General features: G+C 39.7%; 1 protein-coding gene across 2 annotated transcripts in view; it reads left to right on the top strand.

The window, feature by feature from the left end:
• The window catches only part of LOC148661795 (bone morphogenetic protein receptor type-1A-like), a 76972-nt gene that overhangs the window by 32168 nt on the left and 28596 nt on the right, over positions 1-16208 (top strand). For both annotated transcript variants that reach the window (XM_088636100.1, XM_088636101.1), the window contains one exon: positions 15246-15480. In XM_088636100.1, coding sequence (XP_088492226.1) covers positions 15414-15480 — 67 coding nt within the window. In that variant the 5' untranslated portion in view covers positions 15246-15413. The remainder of the gene's footprint in view (positions 1-15245; positions 15481-16208) is intronic.

Raw genomic sequence — 16208 nt, forward strand, 5'->3', positions numbered from 1 at the left:
ATACTGTGAATGCCCCTTGGTGCAGGCTGTGCCATTAGACTGGGCATTAACAGTATTTTCATTTCACTCCAGAGCTCAGTCTTGAAGTCTGAGCTCTGGAGTGATGCTCAGACTGCTGTGCGAGGGTAAGGCTTTGACATCATTGTCTTCTTGAATGTTACCTCTGGGATACATGTGCACCTTGAAGGTTTTTTTCCCACTACCGCACCCAAGTCTCCACAGGCTATGGCACTTTTCTCCTGCAGCATGCCTCCCTACTGCAGCTTGACATGCTCGAACACTCGATTCAATGCACCCGTCACCACAAGTTGACTTCTCGTTCGCGCTGATCTTCTTGGGTGGTGATCCCCAGATTACTCACTGAATAATTCTTTAGTCACAGTGACGTAGCTGAAAGCATTTTTCCTTCTCACAAGTGGTTCTGTGCTCAAATTGGTCTGCTGCTACTGTGCCTTATATACTTGTTTCAAGCCTACTTCATTTCAGACAGAGCTGATGTGCTTCACAGCATTCTTCCCATGATAAATTGCTCTGAAATAAAGTGGGGAAAAAAATATATAGAAAAATGAAATCGTTACACCCAATTTCAAATTAAAACTCAAAAGCTATAAAAAAATACATTGCCTTGGAGTTATTTAGAAGCCTTTACCTAGACAAATGGAAATATAGAAAAATGCAGAACACTGGCAGCAACTGACCTGCTGAGTGAATGTATGCAGGAGAATTAGGTCATAGTGACACCTGTCTGTTTCTTCACCGTGTGTTTTTCCAGGAAGCGTACCTTAGGCTTAACTGAAGTACTGGAATGCCTTAATATCAGAAAAGCAAATAAATGAGAAAAATGTGTAATTATGTATGTACACCACAATGACTTTGGATTTTTCTGTTCCAAAACGACATTATTAGCTTATCTTCTGTTTAGATCATCCGGTTCATAATGGCATGTCATTGTAACATTCTTGTTAAAAATTCTTAATTATTGCCTTTGAGATATTTTAAATTTTTCTGTGTGACACAACAACGCAGTGAATAATTGCATGTTGGTCCGGTTTCCTCGGATGAGTAGCATTCCTTTTCTCTCGGCAGTCCTAAAGCTGTGAACCCCAGCCAAGCTTCTCTCCAGTCTGGAGCGGATTCATTTACTTTAGAAGAGCCTTGTGAGGCCTTGGCCCCTGGTAGACTGGTGCATAAGGGGTAACGGGAAGCTCAAGCTATGGCTCCCTGTTCTAGAGCTTCAGACACTGCCTTACCTGTGTGGGTGCCAAGCTAACATGGTTTTTGACTTCATTGTAAGTCAGGAAAGGGGATGAAATGAAGTATTTTTCAGGTTTGCTTTAAAGAGGCTGTTACAGTCCCAGATTGCTGTGCGTATAAATATTGATAGAAACTCCATACCCCCTCACAACTTTGGACCACTTCCAGAAATGAAGTGTCCTTTGGTGCCAACCTGTCTTTGTCAGAGGTGCTTACTTGTTACTGGTCAAAAAAATACTTGTGAAGATCGGAGCTGTCATTCCAGGACTTTTTTAATGAATTTGTTCCACATTCTGGATTATTGAAGAAGAGTTTTGCTTGCTAATAGAACATTTGGATTTTATTCTGCAGGTTCCATCTAGTGCAATGACACAGTAAGTTTGCTGGTGATCTGGTCATTTGAATTGTAGCTTGAAATTATTTATGTTGTGTTATTCATGTAGGTTGTGTTCACTCTTAATTTGTGGATGGTTGAGTTACATATAATACTACTGTAAGAACCTTATTCCTGATTTCTGTATTTTGACCAGGTTCAGATTCACTTTGCAGATTTATCATGTAGTGTGTTTGGTGTTAACTCAATCCTTTATGAGATTAATCTAAAAGCTGTATTGATGAATGCTGTTGTTAAGAAGGAGCAAAAAAGGAACAGATGTAATTCTATGAATGAATGCAGGATATTATGACAGTTGGTTTGGTTTTTTAGATGTGTTTGTGCTGAGTATTGTCTTGTGGTCTGAAAGGAGTGGAGATTACAGACCAGAAAAAGCTTTGATTCCTGACCCAGCCTGTTGTTGAGTGCCTACCTTTGCTTGCCGGGGTTGGAAACTGGGCCTTTGAAGATCAGTGATTGTAAAAAGTTCAGTCCCAGGAGAGAGAGACCAAGCCTCTTGTGAGCTGGGAGATAACAGCCATAGCTGTTTATCAAGCCGGCCCCCTGGAATGTGCTAGCAGGTAATGGAAAATAAATGTTTGCATCACGCCTGCCAGGGCTCACGGGAGACAGCGCTGGGCTGCAGCTGGCACCAGCTAGCTCAGTTTGCAAGGAAACAAAAACAGGGTTTGTGATAAGTTGAAAAAACAGACTGGGAGGGTAGATGTGAGTCACGTTCCATTTAAGAAGGTTTTCCCAAGATTACTTTAAAATCAAGCAAACCTTTTGGGTGTTGCTTATGGCCTTTTAGCAACTTTATCTACTTAACCCTTTTGTTCCTTATCAGTAAGGATGTAGTGAACAATCACATTTCCATGCTTTTTTCAGAGAGTATGTTGTGCATTGGTATAAACTATCTGATCACACTGACCATAAAATAACACATGCAGGTTTTCAAGCATATCAGTAGAAATCTCCTGTAATCTTGGGACAAATATTTATAACACAAGTGTTGTGATTTTATTTACACTTTTTCCACTTGTCTTTTAGGTGGCATTTGTGAATTTTTAGCATTTTGCTTTCTAAATGCTTCCTTACATTCAAATAGTAAGTTAAAAACTAGGTATGTGTACACTCCTGATAAATTGATTTTCTTTTAATGTGTGGATACTTACATTTTATGAAATTGTATTACTGTAGTCCATTATCTAAAAACAGTTAAGTAGCTACAGTATAAAGACAAAATGTAAAGTTCACCATAGGGACTAAGTGAAAGATTCAGTTTTGTATCGGCATATTTAAATGACTGGGCGCTTCATTTACCTTGTGATTAAGACCCTGCACCTTTCACAGATTAAATCAGGTGATCAGTTGATCAATTGGAAACTTCAATGTGTCATTCAAGACCACTCCATTGAAACTCACCTGGAAAATTTAGTAATAAACAGTCATTGCTGATTTACCTTTAACTGTGAAGTAGATTCAGATAGCCCAGAAAAGGATTGATTCCTTGTTTCTTTGCAACAAAATGTTCTTTTTAGGCAGTGACACAGGGCACAATGATTATGAAGAATGTTTAGGCCCACTGGCATTTCCTTGTCATCTAGATCAGTAACAATAGATTTTGAACAGCTGAGAAATATAGTTCTCTGACTTTTCACTTTCAAAAATCAAATTTAATGTTTTCTCATTGTATTCATTGTTTTTGTTTTTATTTGTCCGGGTATTTGATGTTTTCTGCATTGAGTGTGCCTGAGGGATTGTTCTGGAGCTAGCAAAGATAAAAAATTGTCTGCAGTCTCCCTCAGGTTTAAACCCTGATGTGTAAATACATTTAGTTCCTCTTGTGCTTCTTGTCAGTACCAAATTTCATAAAGTAAACTTACGGTTCTTCGGGGTAGAAACAAGGAAGGTATTAAGAGTGCTTTCAGAGTTTTACATGCATTCTGAAGTCATTTTTTTGTATTTGTGAACAGTATTATTCTTTTTCTTCATATACTGCAGAAGTTTTTCCTATCGTAGTAGGTCCATTTTTTAATGTGTAAAAGCATGTTTTAAAAATAACAAATTTAAACAGTATTTTCAGTACTGCTAAAGTATAAAACAAAAGTAACATGCAAAGAATGTAACTAATTCAATTCAAATGCTTAGAAAACACTTCATTACTGTAATTGAAATAGATTTAATGTAAAATATAAAATTAACTTCATTGCTTGTAAAAAAAAAAACATTTCAAGAGATGTGCGTCCAAATAAAATATATATAAATGGCTACTTTTATATATATTTTATATTGCATATCACCCTGCAACTCACAACTGGCAACCTACTGAAGCTAAGCAGGTGTGAGCCTGGTCAGTACCTGGATGGGAGACCTCCTGGGAAGAACTAAGGTTGCTGCTGGAAGAGGTGTTAGTGGGGCCAGCAGGGGGCGCTCACCCTGCTGTCCATGTGGGTCTTAATGCCCCAGTATGGTGATGGGGACACTGTACTGTAAACAGGCGCCGTCCTTCGGATGAGACGTAAAACCGAGGTCCTGACTCTCTGTGGTCATTAAAAATCCCAGGGTGTTTCTCGAAAAGAGTAGGGGTGTAACCCCGGCATCCTGGCCAAATTTCCCCTTGGCCCTTATCAATCATGGCCTCCTAATAATCCCCAACTATGAATTGGCTTCATTAATCTGCTCCCCACTGATAGCTGATGTGTGGTGAGCGTTCTGGCGCACTATGGCTGCCGTCGCATCATCCAGGTGGATGCTGCACATTAGTGGTGGTGGAGGGGAGTCCCGCACTACCTGTAAAGCGCTTTGAGTGGAGTGTCCAGAAAAGCGCTATATAAGTGTAAGTAATTATTATTATTATTATTATTATTATTATTACTTTTCTAAAAGTAACGAATACTGCAGTGTGCATTTTGCAAATTCATTTGTGGAGCTTTGCAAAATGGTTCTTTTTTATAGATGGTGTTTAAATGCAGTGTGACATCCCGTCTGTTAGTTTTTCCTGTGGTTGGTCTTATTTGATTGCAATCTGTTACGGTCCAGGAATTTGTTCCACTAAAACCCTTAATATCAGCTAATTATTTGCAATGAATAGAGTAATTACAGGTTATATCAAGCATCAATAATTATCATCTCCCCAGTCTGCCACTTACAGCAGTCCAGAATATTTTGCTTTAATTTGGAACAGAAATCTGGGTAGGAATATGACCCTGGAGCCAGATTAGATCATTCAAAGCAATACTTTGGGATTAGATGGAAGGTTGTAAAATGGCATCCCTACTCAAGAAATATAAAGAGATTAGTGGAAATCAAGATGTGATGATCTGCTGTAGTGTGTAAGGTCCTACCAGCCAGAAAAGAAAGTGAGACTTGATGTTGGTGAGAGATTACAGGTAAAGCACACAAACACAGTTTTTCATGAAAAGCTTTGCTTGTGGAACTGCCTTTCATTTGGTGGCGGTCGTTGTTATATTTTCTTCAAAACTTTTTAACATCACACTCTTGAGCTATTCACTGCCTTATCCAGGACAGGTATTACCACATAAAAGGGGATTCAGAGTCAGGTTGTGTATGGACTTAAATATATAACAGGAGATACTACACCCTTCTTGCTCATTTTTACAAGCTGCAATATCAGTTTTGTGCTGACCAAAATCATACACCATTATTACTGCATTGCGCTCCACACTTTTTTACCCTTTTGTTTTACAACATTGTATACAAGATAAAAATTTCAACATGAATGCCTCTCGTCTTTCTCGTAAGATGCTTCCTTAAGCTCAGGGTCTCCCAATATAGTTAGGCTTATAGTTTTTTGTTAGATCATTATATAATATAATCTGCCAGATGTTTGTGAAATTTAGACATGAAATTTAACTTTAACTGTGGTATATTTGAATAATTACCTCTGCCCAATTTGAAAATCCATTCCTTATCTGTATTCTTTTCTATCCACTTACTAATTCTTAAACATGTTTCCTTGAACGTCTGTCTGCAATCTGAAGATCATTTTATGAGTATGAAGAGCCTTCTGAAAATTGTCACATGCACTGTGTGTATCCAGTGCTGCTGTGTATTTAGTTATGTGAGACCTGTTTGCAGTTAAATGGTTGCTGCAGGAAGGAACACCTGTTTAATATTTTGGGGTTAGAAGGAATCGGCATTGAGTGCATTTCAAACCACAATGAAAATAAAATGTACTTTCATTGGAGGTATAAGTTGTACGTCACAAAATAGGCAAAATTTCCAGGTATGCACGGCACCATATTCTCCGATTCCAGGATCAGCCAATAACTAAAATCAACTGGAACAAAAATTCCAGTGACATGAAAAAAGGCATTATTATATTGTCAACAAGCAGGCTTGTGACTATATCTCTTCTAGTCAAATAGATATATTGCTCACTACTTTGAGACGGTTTTGCTGAAACATACTACTTGTTAACTCTGCATGCAGATCCCATTGGAAGGTTTCTGTGCTTATTTGTTTGTATGTCGCATTACATTAGTAATTAGTCATTACAGTGACTAGTGAGCAAGAAGGGGCTACATCATGTCGCAATTCTTGGGAACTCTTGCTCTAGCCCATGGCGAGACCAGTGGCTTGTGGTAATAATGGTGACCGTACAGTACTTTCACAAGATTCATGACTTTGTGCTGAATTCTGAATTAGGAAAATGTTTCCGATACCCTCAATTAATTTATGTTGTTACCAAGATTTATTTATCAATCTGAGAAATCAGGACTGCAGTTCCCCTTTAAGCAGAAAAAGACATTGGTAGATGGGTCAAATGTAACCTTTTGTGTTCTTATGTAAAGCCTAGCTGGCTGTCCTTTGCGCCTTAGAATTGTTTGCTTTAAATGTGATCCTCTAGTTCTAGTTATTTTCATAACCTTTAAATTATAGTGGTATGGTTGTTCTCAAATTACTTGGCTTAGTTTTGCCACCATTATGAATTTAGGAATTCTCATGTCCGTGGGCATAAGTTAATGTTAATGTTAATTGTCTATCAATCATGTTTTCTTAAGTACATTTGGTAGAATACCATCCCTAGAGATTTGTTTAATATACCTATTATATCTGAATACTACTTAATATGGAAGTTTAAGAATGATCAAATCCTGTTGATTTCTTTCTTGGTAAATACCTGACTGAAATGTATTTAATACATCTGAGATTTGCCTTTCATTTGAATGTTTACCATTTCTGTCTGACACATTGCACCCTTTACTGTTTTTTGCTGTTATACTGATATTTCACCTTCCATTGCAGTACTTTTTCCCCTCTACCTTTTGCCTTTGTCTTTCTAGTATTGCTGTGCTTGCAGTTCATTGCATTATTTTTCTTTAAAGGGGAACTGCAGCACTATTTTCTAACCCTGAAATGTGAAGCAATCGGCATTGATTAGTACACTTCAAACTGCAATAAAAGTAAAATGTACACAGTAACTTGTAAAACCTCCAGTTTACATCACATAATAGACTACATTTCTAGGTATGTGCAGCTCCATGTTCTGTGATTCAGAAAGAGGCAACACAACTTCCTGTGATGTGTGCAGCCGTATGACATTGTTTAAATTCAATAGAAATATTGCCTTCAATTTCAAGATGGCTTTGCTGACAAATACTACCTGCTTGTTAATTATGCATGCGGATCATCACACATTAATCATTACAGTAACTAGTTAGCAGGAAGGGGCCGCATCGTGTCGCAATTTGTGGGTACTCAAATGCTTGTTCGCAATAACATGCTGACTTATAGTACTTACACAAAGTTCACAATTTTATGCTTAATTTGAAATTGGTGTTTTTTTCTGAAATGTCAATGAAATTATTTTCTTCCTGACATCAATCAGTCAGAGATATTGGTACTGCAGTTCCCTTTAACTGGATCCCGTTCTTTTTAAAGCGCTTTTTTTCTCTGTATATTTTTAATTAAACCATTGGATCGCTGCTTTTATAGCCTTTGATTTTCTTGAAAGCCCTGAACATTTTAGTTAGAAGCATTGTGAGAAAGAAGGCCTCTTTGAACTGCTTCATTGCATTCCAGTCAGCTGGGTGTTATTAAATGGTGGATCTTCTCGTTTTCTTTTTGTCGGTTTCCTTGAAAAACTGTTGTATTAGTTATGAGAGTTGTAAGCAAATCATGGTTATGGGTGCAGGTCATACTGAATTCCACCTTAAGCAGCCTTCAAGGAGGCCAGTCTCAAGTATCACTTTGGCAAAAGGTTTATGCAAAGCAGAATTGTTTACGTTGACTAATTATTATTGTTACTGAATAATGACTATTGAAAAGATGATCTGTTATCTGGGATTACCATTTATAAAAGACCCCATTAGTTAACAGTGGTAATTGGCAGTCTCTAAAAACAGTTTCCACAAATCTTGGGTGGCCTTGTCTGTGCATGCACTTGGTTAAAGGCCAAGATATATTAGCTCCTCCAGAACTGCAGAATTAACATATGCTAAATCAAGCATTTTCTTTTGCTTTTAAATCCAAGAATTCAGTCATAATCGAAACCATATTTCTCTTAACTTAATAATGTCATTGCTGTGTTGTCATCCACCTTAATGTTCTCTGTAATGATGATTTACAGATTTAAAAAAGTGCACTTGGCTGTAAGACAGTAGTCTTGCATCTCAAAGTGTTAATTGTGTGCATAGGATCACGTGTACTTTGTATGTGCTGCTCTCCCTCTATATAGCAGAAGCACACATACAATTACTTGACATGCATCAGACGTTTTAAGGGTTCAGTGTGAAGTGAGCATTTTATAGTATTAGTCCAAAAACTGCCAACAAAATTATGATGCGTGTGAAATTGTAATCTGTATATGTTGGCAGCTGTAAAGTTTTGCAGATATTGACGTGCTACATTTTTTATTGCTTATGTAACTGGTATAGGCATTTAGTGTTTTATAAAAATAACTGCTATTGTGATATGTTTCATGAGATACTGTAACTGTGGAGATACATTTTTAAATTTCCATCAGAGATCTGGTAGACGCTTTTTGTTGGAGTAACAGCTTGGACTTCAAAGCTTTTTTTGGGTGTAGGTTAATTTTGAGATAGTTAAATGTACCAGGGTTTCTTTTTCCTCTTTATCTTGAGTTCTACAGGCAGCAGAGCATGGGGGGAGTACAGTGAAGGAGAGCAGAGAAATGTGGGGAGGGAAAAGAGGAGGATGGGGCTGTGGGGAGAGGAGGAGGAGGAGGAGGAGGAGGATGGGGCTGTGGGGAGAGGAGGAGGAGGAGGATGGGGCTGTGGGGAGAGAGAGGAGGAGGGGGAGAGTAGGATGGGGTTGCAGGGAGGGAGGAGGGGGAGAGGAGGAATACGGGGCTGCAGGGAGGGGGATGAGGGGGAGAGGAGGAGGACGGGGCTGCGGGGAGGGAGAGGAGGAGGACGGGGCTGCGGGGAGGGAGAGGAGGAGGACGGGGCTGCGGGGAGGGAGAGGAGGAGGAGGAGGATGGGGCTGTGGCTGTGGGGAGAGAGGAGGAGGAGGATGGGGCTGTGGGGAGAGGGAGGAGGAGGAGGAGGAGGACGGGGCTGCAGGGAGGGAGGAGGGGGAGAGTAGGATGGGGTTGCAGGGAGGGAGGAGGGGGAGAGGAGGAATACGGGGCTGCAGGGAGGGAGAGGAGGAAAGAGAAGGGGGACGAGGCTGCGGGGGAGGGAGAGGAGGAAGCTGGAGGAGGGGGTGGCTGGAGGAGGGGGTGGCTACAGGGAGGGAGAGGAGGAGGCTGGAGGAGGGGGCAGCTGCAGGGAGGGAGAGGAGGAGGTTTGGGGGGCTGCAGGGAGGAGGAGGATGGTGATGGTGAGGAGGAGTGGTGCAGTGCTGCTCAGTATTCTTATGCTAATCTAGCCTAGGACAAGGTGAAAAGGAGCCAAGCAAACAATGGCAGTGGAGCCAGAAAGTCTGCTCTGCAGTCTACCAATCCTTGAAAGGCATGTCAGGCAGTGCGCCGAGTGAGAGAGGGCTGCCTGCAAGGAGGGGCCCCAGGAGGGGCAAGGGATTGAGGCCAAGAGAAAGAGACATACCACACTGCGTGCATTTTACAAGCAAGGGAGCCTGGCCAGGACTGCCAGAGGAATGGGAGGGACGTGCTGCTGAGTTTAAAAGGCCCACGGACTTGCTCATAACTGTTGCACAGTTTCAGTTTTTTTCACTATTGGCAATGTTTCCTTCTGTATAGAGGATAAACAATGGAATATTTTTAAAATATTCTAAGTTCCCTTATACTTCATATGATACATGTTTTTTTACTATGAGAAGATGAAATAAAACTACTTTATCAAGAAGTTTTAGTGTATAAATACATTTAATAATAACATTATAAATAACATTTAATAATGGAAAAGACTCCACTCCCTGTAGACCTACAGTTCTGGACAAGGCTAATTTACTAATTTGGATTAGTATGCTATCACCAGAAGAAGGATCAGAGATCTTACTGATGTCTGGTTTATCTAATTTTTGAATTAGTTGGTCCTTTGTTGTGCAGTGTTCACTCACGACTTGAGTCTCTTATTCCTAGAAGACTAATATTGTATGCCCAAATATTAGTATTTTTTCACTTAAGTAAGTTTTCTTATTGTGAGCTCATTTTTTGTTGGGGTTTCCCCTTCCTTATTGTTCTTTCTAAATTACTTAATGTAAAAGAATATGTATCCAGATATTTAAGGGAGAGCGGTTTTGTGGAATTTGATTTTAAAGTGATTATTCTTTTTTAACTGATGGTATGTATTTCCCTATAGCAGCAGAGTGTTAGGTGTGTTAGGGCTGGAGCTGCTCAGAGCAGGATATGTTAAGCCTCATTTATTCCACTTTGTGGTCAGCTGGCCACCCAGGATCCCTGGGCCAGAGCTCAGGTTACTATGGCCTTGATACATTTCAGATATGAGAGGGTGCCTTGGCTGTTGCTGAGAGCTGGCCAACTTGAAGAAAGGGCTGCACTTTTAAGTGCCATGTGGTCTGGTTTGAAACTTCAAGACTTGTTCTTATTTGTGCATTAGATGTTCTGTTATGATGACTGAAATGAGAATTAGCAAGCCAGAAGTTCATTTGAAATGTCTTTTAACAGTTTTGATTTGAAACTTCAAATCTGAAAGGCTAGGAATAGCCTCTGTCAAAAATGTAATGGAATGGAAGGAAGTGTAATTGTTTTTCTGTTGGTGTTTTAAAAATATGTGGATAACATTGCTAATTAGGGAAATAAAAATATTTCATGAGGGAGTAAACTGTGGCAACAAGGATTTACTGGCGCTTCTGTTTCACTGCTAATTTCTTCTGACGACTGCTTTATCCTTCAAATTTTCTAAGTATGTAACCCATCACACTGTAGCAGTAAGTGACCTCAGCCCCCCTCATTTTTCATTACTTTGCTTTACAGTAGTGTGGGAAAGTCCTTGTTTACAGATGGAAGTGTCAGTGTCTTTATGGGCCTCCTGGCCAGCGAATCTGGGATTCTTTTTCCTCAGTGCTTCCTGGCCTGGGGGCAGACAGTGTGAAGTGAAAATCTCGGCCGGGGGAGCTCTTCATGATTGCTATTGTTGTCAAATTTGGACTGAATCTAAACCTGTTTTGGCTTTTGTGACCCGACAAGTTTATCATTTGCAAGCCTTTTTATAGTCTCTTGGCTGCAGAGCAACACAGAAGTTATATATGCAAAGGTCCAGTTGAAGGGATTACGGCATTTCCTTATTACCTCACAATTAAATTATTTCCATTTTTTACAAGCTTAGGTACAATACCATGTATGAAATGTAAAAAAAATGCTCTTAAATGTTCAAGCTGTTTTCTTTTTGTAAAGATGCAGTTTGATTTTCTTCAGTGTAGCTTTGTTTTTGTGGTGATGTGCACGTCTTTGTGTCAAAAGATACTTTGTAAAGAGTCGGTAGACAAAAGCCTGATTTTCCAGTGCATGTCTGCTGTGTAAAGGTAAAGCACATGACAGTCCAAAAGTACTTGTTGCTTTTTTCCTAGGCAGGAGCTAGGCATCCATCTAGGGCAGTGGTTCTGAAACTGTGGTACGTGTACCACAACTGGAGCACCGCCAGGTGGTACGCCATATGACCCCAGAACTTTGTTGTGTGCACTGAAATATTGGGACAGGTTTTGATATTTTCTATTTTAATAAAATTAATTTGTCGAATATGCAACCTACGTACTACAATGCAGCGCGCGCTAATACTTGAGTGGACACAAGAGCTACAATGAAATTCTATACCATTGTATAGTGCAGTGCTACGAACGTAAGTGACTAATTGTATTTAAAAAATGTTATCTCCAGCAAATAGGGAAGTAGGAGAATGTGCGTGATTTTGGAACAATGCCAATGTTGTAAGCACAGGAAAGCATAGAAATGCATGCTACAAACGCTGGCAATCTTGTGAGCACAGGAAACGGTGATAGATAACAGAAAAATATTTAAGAACTGTTCTAGGTTAATTTGAGAAAAATTAACACAGAGCGTCTCTGTTTCACTCCCATGCACATGAAATAAAAACTTTTTAACTTCTGAGACAAACTCCTGAAATTGAAACGGGGAAAAATGCAAGCTTGTGGATTGCTAAAGCAGGTAAGCCCCACACTACTTGTGAAGAACTTTGTTTACCGTTGGCAAAAGAGCTGACATGTATTAAGTGTGGAGAAAAAGCTGCTGAACAGCTCGACCTGCTGCCCCTTCCGAAAGACAGTCACTCATAGAATTATTGATATGGAAGATGATGTCAAAAGTACGCTGATAGAGCGCGTTAAGATGAACAGATCCTTTTCACTTCAATGAGATGAGTCTATAAATGTGCTTACGTTCGATACGAGTTGTCCCATGAGGTTGGATACGTCCGATGAGGACTTTCTCATGTAGCCGCTACCAACAGGAGCTACAGGAGAGCACATAATTCAACTTCTGAATTCATTTATTGAAGAGTGACATCGACTGGATAAAATGCATCGGCGTTTGTATAGATGGTGCTAGAGCGATGACAAGCCGACACAGCTGTGTAGTTGCACGATTTAGAGAGGTCGCTCTAGATATGAAGTGGACGCACTGCAGCATCCACTGTGAGGCCTTGGCCGTTAAGAAAATGCCTGAAGATTTAAAATCTGTTAGACTCTGTTGTAAATTGTATCAAGGCTCGAAAAATGAATTTACATCTGCTTTGCTCGACTAAACAGGCTCACCTCTCTCACTGAAAAGGTGCTTTTTTGTTGTTTATTTTTATTTGTTGTTGTTCCTGTTTTTTTTTCTGTAAAGCGCTATGAGAAGCCACCTTTAAAGGCGCTATATCAAATAAAGTTTATTATTATAATATTATATGTGTGTGAGTGCACGCACGCGCACTCATGTTGGTCATTGAGTTTTTCTGGGGTTCCTATGAAAAGATGACTAGTAGGTGGTACTTGGATGCTTTGGTTTGATCAGGGGTGGTACTTGGTCCAAAAAGTTTGAGAACTACTGAGCTAGGGCATCAGGATCTGGACCCATCCAAACACCAGTCAGCTCTGGTGCCAGCACCCCCTCCAGCACAGCAATTCATGGGCACAGACCCCCCTCCTGAAGAAGGGGTGCTTGTTTAGTTGTCTTGTCCCTTTGCCTTGAGGATATTTCCTTTGTTCTCTCATTACCCAAAAGTCACGGATGTGTGAAAAGTAGGGCACAGGTCGGGGCTCTTTGTCCCCCTTCTGCTAATCAAAAGCGACAGACACCGGCCTGCTTCTCTACTAATTTGTCCCCCTTCAAAATGCCACTCGGAGCACTAATTGCAGTGAAACACACAGGGCTACAACCGAACAGACACATCGAGTTATTAACGCTGGAAGAGGCCAACACTGGTAATTGCGGAACATCCTTGAGCACATAATTCGGGCATGTTTAGCTATTCAAGAATAGCGCCAGGCTGACAGGGGTCAGGGGGTTGAGACCGCGAAAAACAAGAGGCCAAAGACGGGCATCACAAAAAATGAAAACGCAAGGAAAGCAAACTGCCTTTCACAGTCAACAGCTTTGTCTTTACCCTGTTAGATGATTTAAAGTCAAGATAATTCTTTATTATTATTTAGGCATAATTGTCCAATTACATTGTCAAAAAGATTGCAATTAAATTATTTAAAGAGCTTGGTCTGAAATTCAGCTCACTGGGGTGGGAGGTGAGGCAAGGCAGAGCAAAACAGCCCACTGACATGCTTGCATTCATTATGAGTTAATTCATCACAAAGATTACGTCTTCAGATAAACCTTCTTCTGCCCTTTGCTGTAATGAAGTGCAGCAGCCTGCTATTATCTTCTCACTGGAAGACAATAGAGGTATGGACTTTCTCTAAGTATTATTGAAATTAAGCTTTCTATTAAAAAGTCTTTTTGTTTTGTAGGTGTTGTTTTCCGAAACCCCCTTTAAAGTATTGTGGCGCAAAAGTAGGTTTCTGCAGACTTCGGAGTGAGTTATTGTATCCATGACTGCTATGTAGTTCTGAAGTGAGAATATCAGCATCAAGAACAATGTTCTTAGTCACATAAAGTTCTCATTTTTTATACCCATGCAACCTCTACTGTAGAAGTTTTGTAGTTCCTGATATCTGGAAGCATTTATTCCTAAGTGATGTTTAGGGGCCAATAGAAAGCTTGTGCATATACAGATGTAGCCTAAATAAGGTGTGTAATTCCCTAATTCATAAAATTCATTTTATTACTTCTGTTTCTTGTGAAGCAGTGTGGAGAAATGGTTAGGGCTCTCCACTTGTAACTGGAAGGTTGTGGGGTCAATCCTACTGCTGTTGCACCCTTGAAAAATGAATTACACTGAGAACTCCCCTAAAACAGCATTCACTGAATTAGGAATATTTTGAATGATACCCTTTCTGTTATTTAACTAAAAAATTATCTTTAATCTTTATCTTGATAGGTAGTTACGGCAATTAAGATACAAGTTTGCATTTCATATAGCTGAAGCAGTAATGTTTAAACTTGTTCAGAAGTATAAGACTGTAACAATTTACCTGTCCTAAACAGTCTCCTTAGTGACAATGCAAGTTTACAAAGTGCTTCCAGCTTTCTTTAGGGGTTGTACGATATGATCTTCCATAAACAAATGTTTATAATGACATTGTCCTTGCTAAACAGATCTTAAAATTAGTGTAATCTTTTGAAATGTTTAACAGAGTATATGTTCGAGAGCCTGATTGGTCATGTTCATGTTAAAGAAATTTGCATATTTTAAACTGAATGTTTTGAATGTGTGCTTTAGTCTTAGTTTAGTTTAATCCATTTAATTTTATATGTTGTTCCTGATTTAATGAGGCCATCCAGTTAGTGTATCTTGAAATCTAGCTGTTTGTGCCTTCTAATCTCATATGCTCTAGAAATTCTGAATTCAGCGAAACAACTTTGGCATGCTGTCCTTAGCATCCCAGGCTTCAGTGTACAGTAAACTAATAACCTCATCAGAAACCCATGGCGGGCACAAGGTGGCACCTGCAAAAACCTCTCAATAGAGTACATCTCAATGTGTTAAAATTGTGGGGGGTGCAATTTTGATTAACTGTTGTGTAGCAAGTGCCATTTTACTTGGTTATGCTTATTTTCAGAGGAGCTCACTCAGTATTATTTTTTTATTTTTTCTTCCAGTGCTCTCAACAGACATAACCAGTGAGAAGGAAACTTTAAAATCTGCCCCCACCCCTTCCCCCACCCCATCCCTTTTCCTCCAACTCTCACACACCCTGAATCAGGAGGAGACTGCCTACAAAAACCTCACAGCAACAGGGTCCTGGACTCCAGATAGACACAAGCGCGATGTCGAGGCTGCCAGGATACATCACGGTGTTGGGAGCCTGTCTCTTCCTGGCCCTCCGGGCAGAAGGTAGGCCTGTCCAGAGCAAGCCTAGGCCTTCCGTCTTAAGAAGGTTTCAGTTTGTGTGCCTGGCTTATATGCAACTTCTGGCTCTTTTGCTCTGTTGGTGTCTGTGGTACCCATTGGCTTTGATGCAATTTAATTGGTTTCTAAAATGTGGCCCTTGCTATTTAACATTATTTCAACAAAGGGGATAAAATCGATGCAACCTTTTCAGAATTTTTAGATGTTATTTAAAAATAATGCTTAAGGTATCCTGTAGAAACTTTGGAGACTGCAGATCAAAGTTCTTTAAACCTTGGTACAAGTTACTTACTATTGCATCTTTCTTGTTGATGAATTTTCACAAATAACTTGACTGAAAACGTCATAAAAGTATCATGCTTGTTTTCTGAGGTTTTGTTTGATGGTTAGGAGTGTTATTGTTTCAAGTTAAGATTTTTTAGTGGGCTGAAATAAAAGCTGGTGGCTGGAGTGTTTAGTCACCATTTAACTTTTCTAAACCCATATGTGCTTCGGTTTGAGTGAAGTCACTGTAAACATGAATACATATATAATCTGACATGAAAAAAATGTTATTTTATTTGGAATGGCAGATTTAAAATGCAGTTTTTTATTTTGCAAAGTTGTTGGGATTAAGTTTACTTTTAAAGGAGCCAATACCATTTCTTAAAGGGTTTATGCAGAATTGTGGGAAAAGAATCACCAGTGCCAAGTTAGCAAGTATTAAGGGCAAG

The sequence above is a fragment of the Lepisosteus platostomus genome, chromosome 6 (assembly GCF_059453375.1).
Source record: "Lepisosteus platostomus isolate fLepPlt1 chromosome 6, fLepPlt1.hap1, whole genome shotgun sequence".
NCBI lineage: Eukaryota > Metazoa > Chordata > Actinopteri > Semionotiformes > Lepisosteidae > Lepisosteus > Lepisosteus platostomus.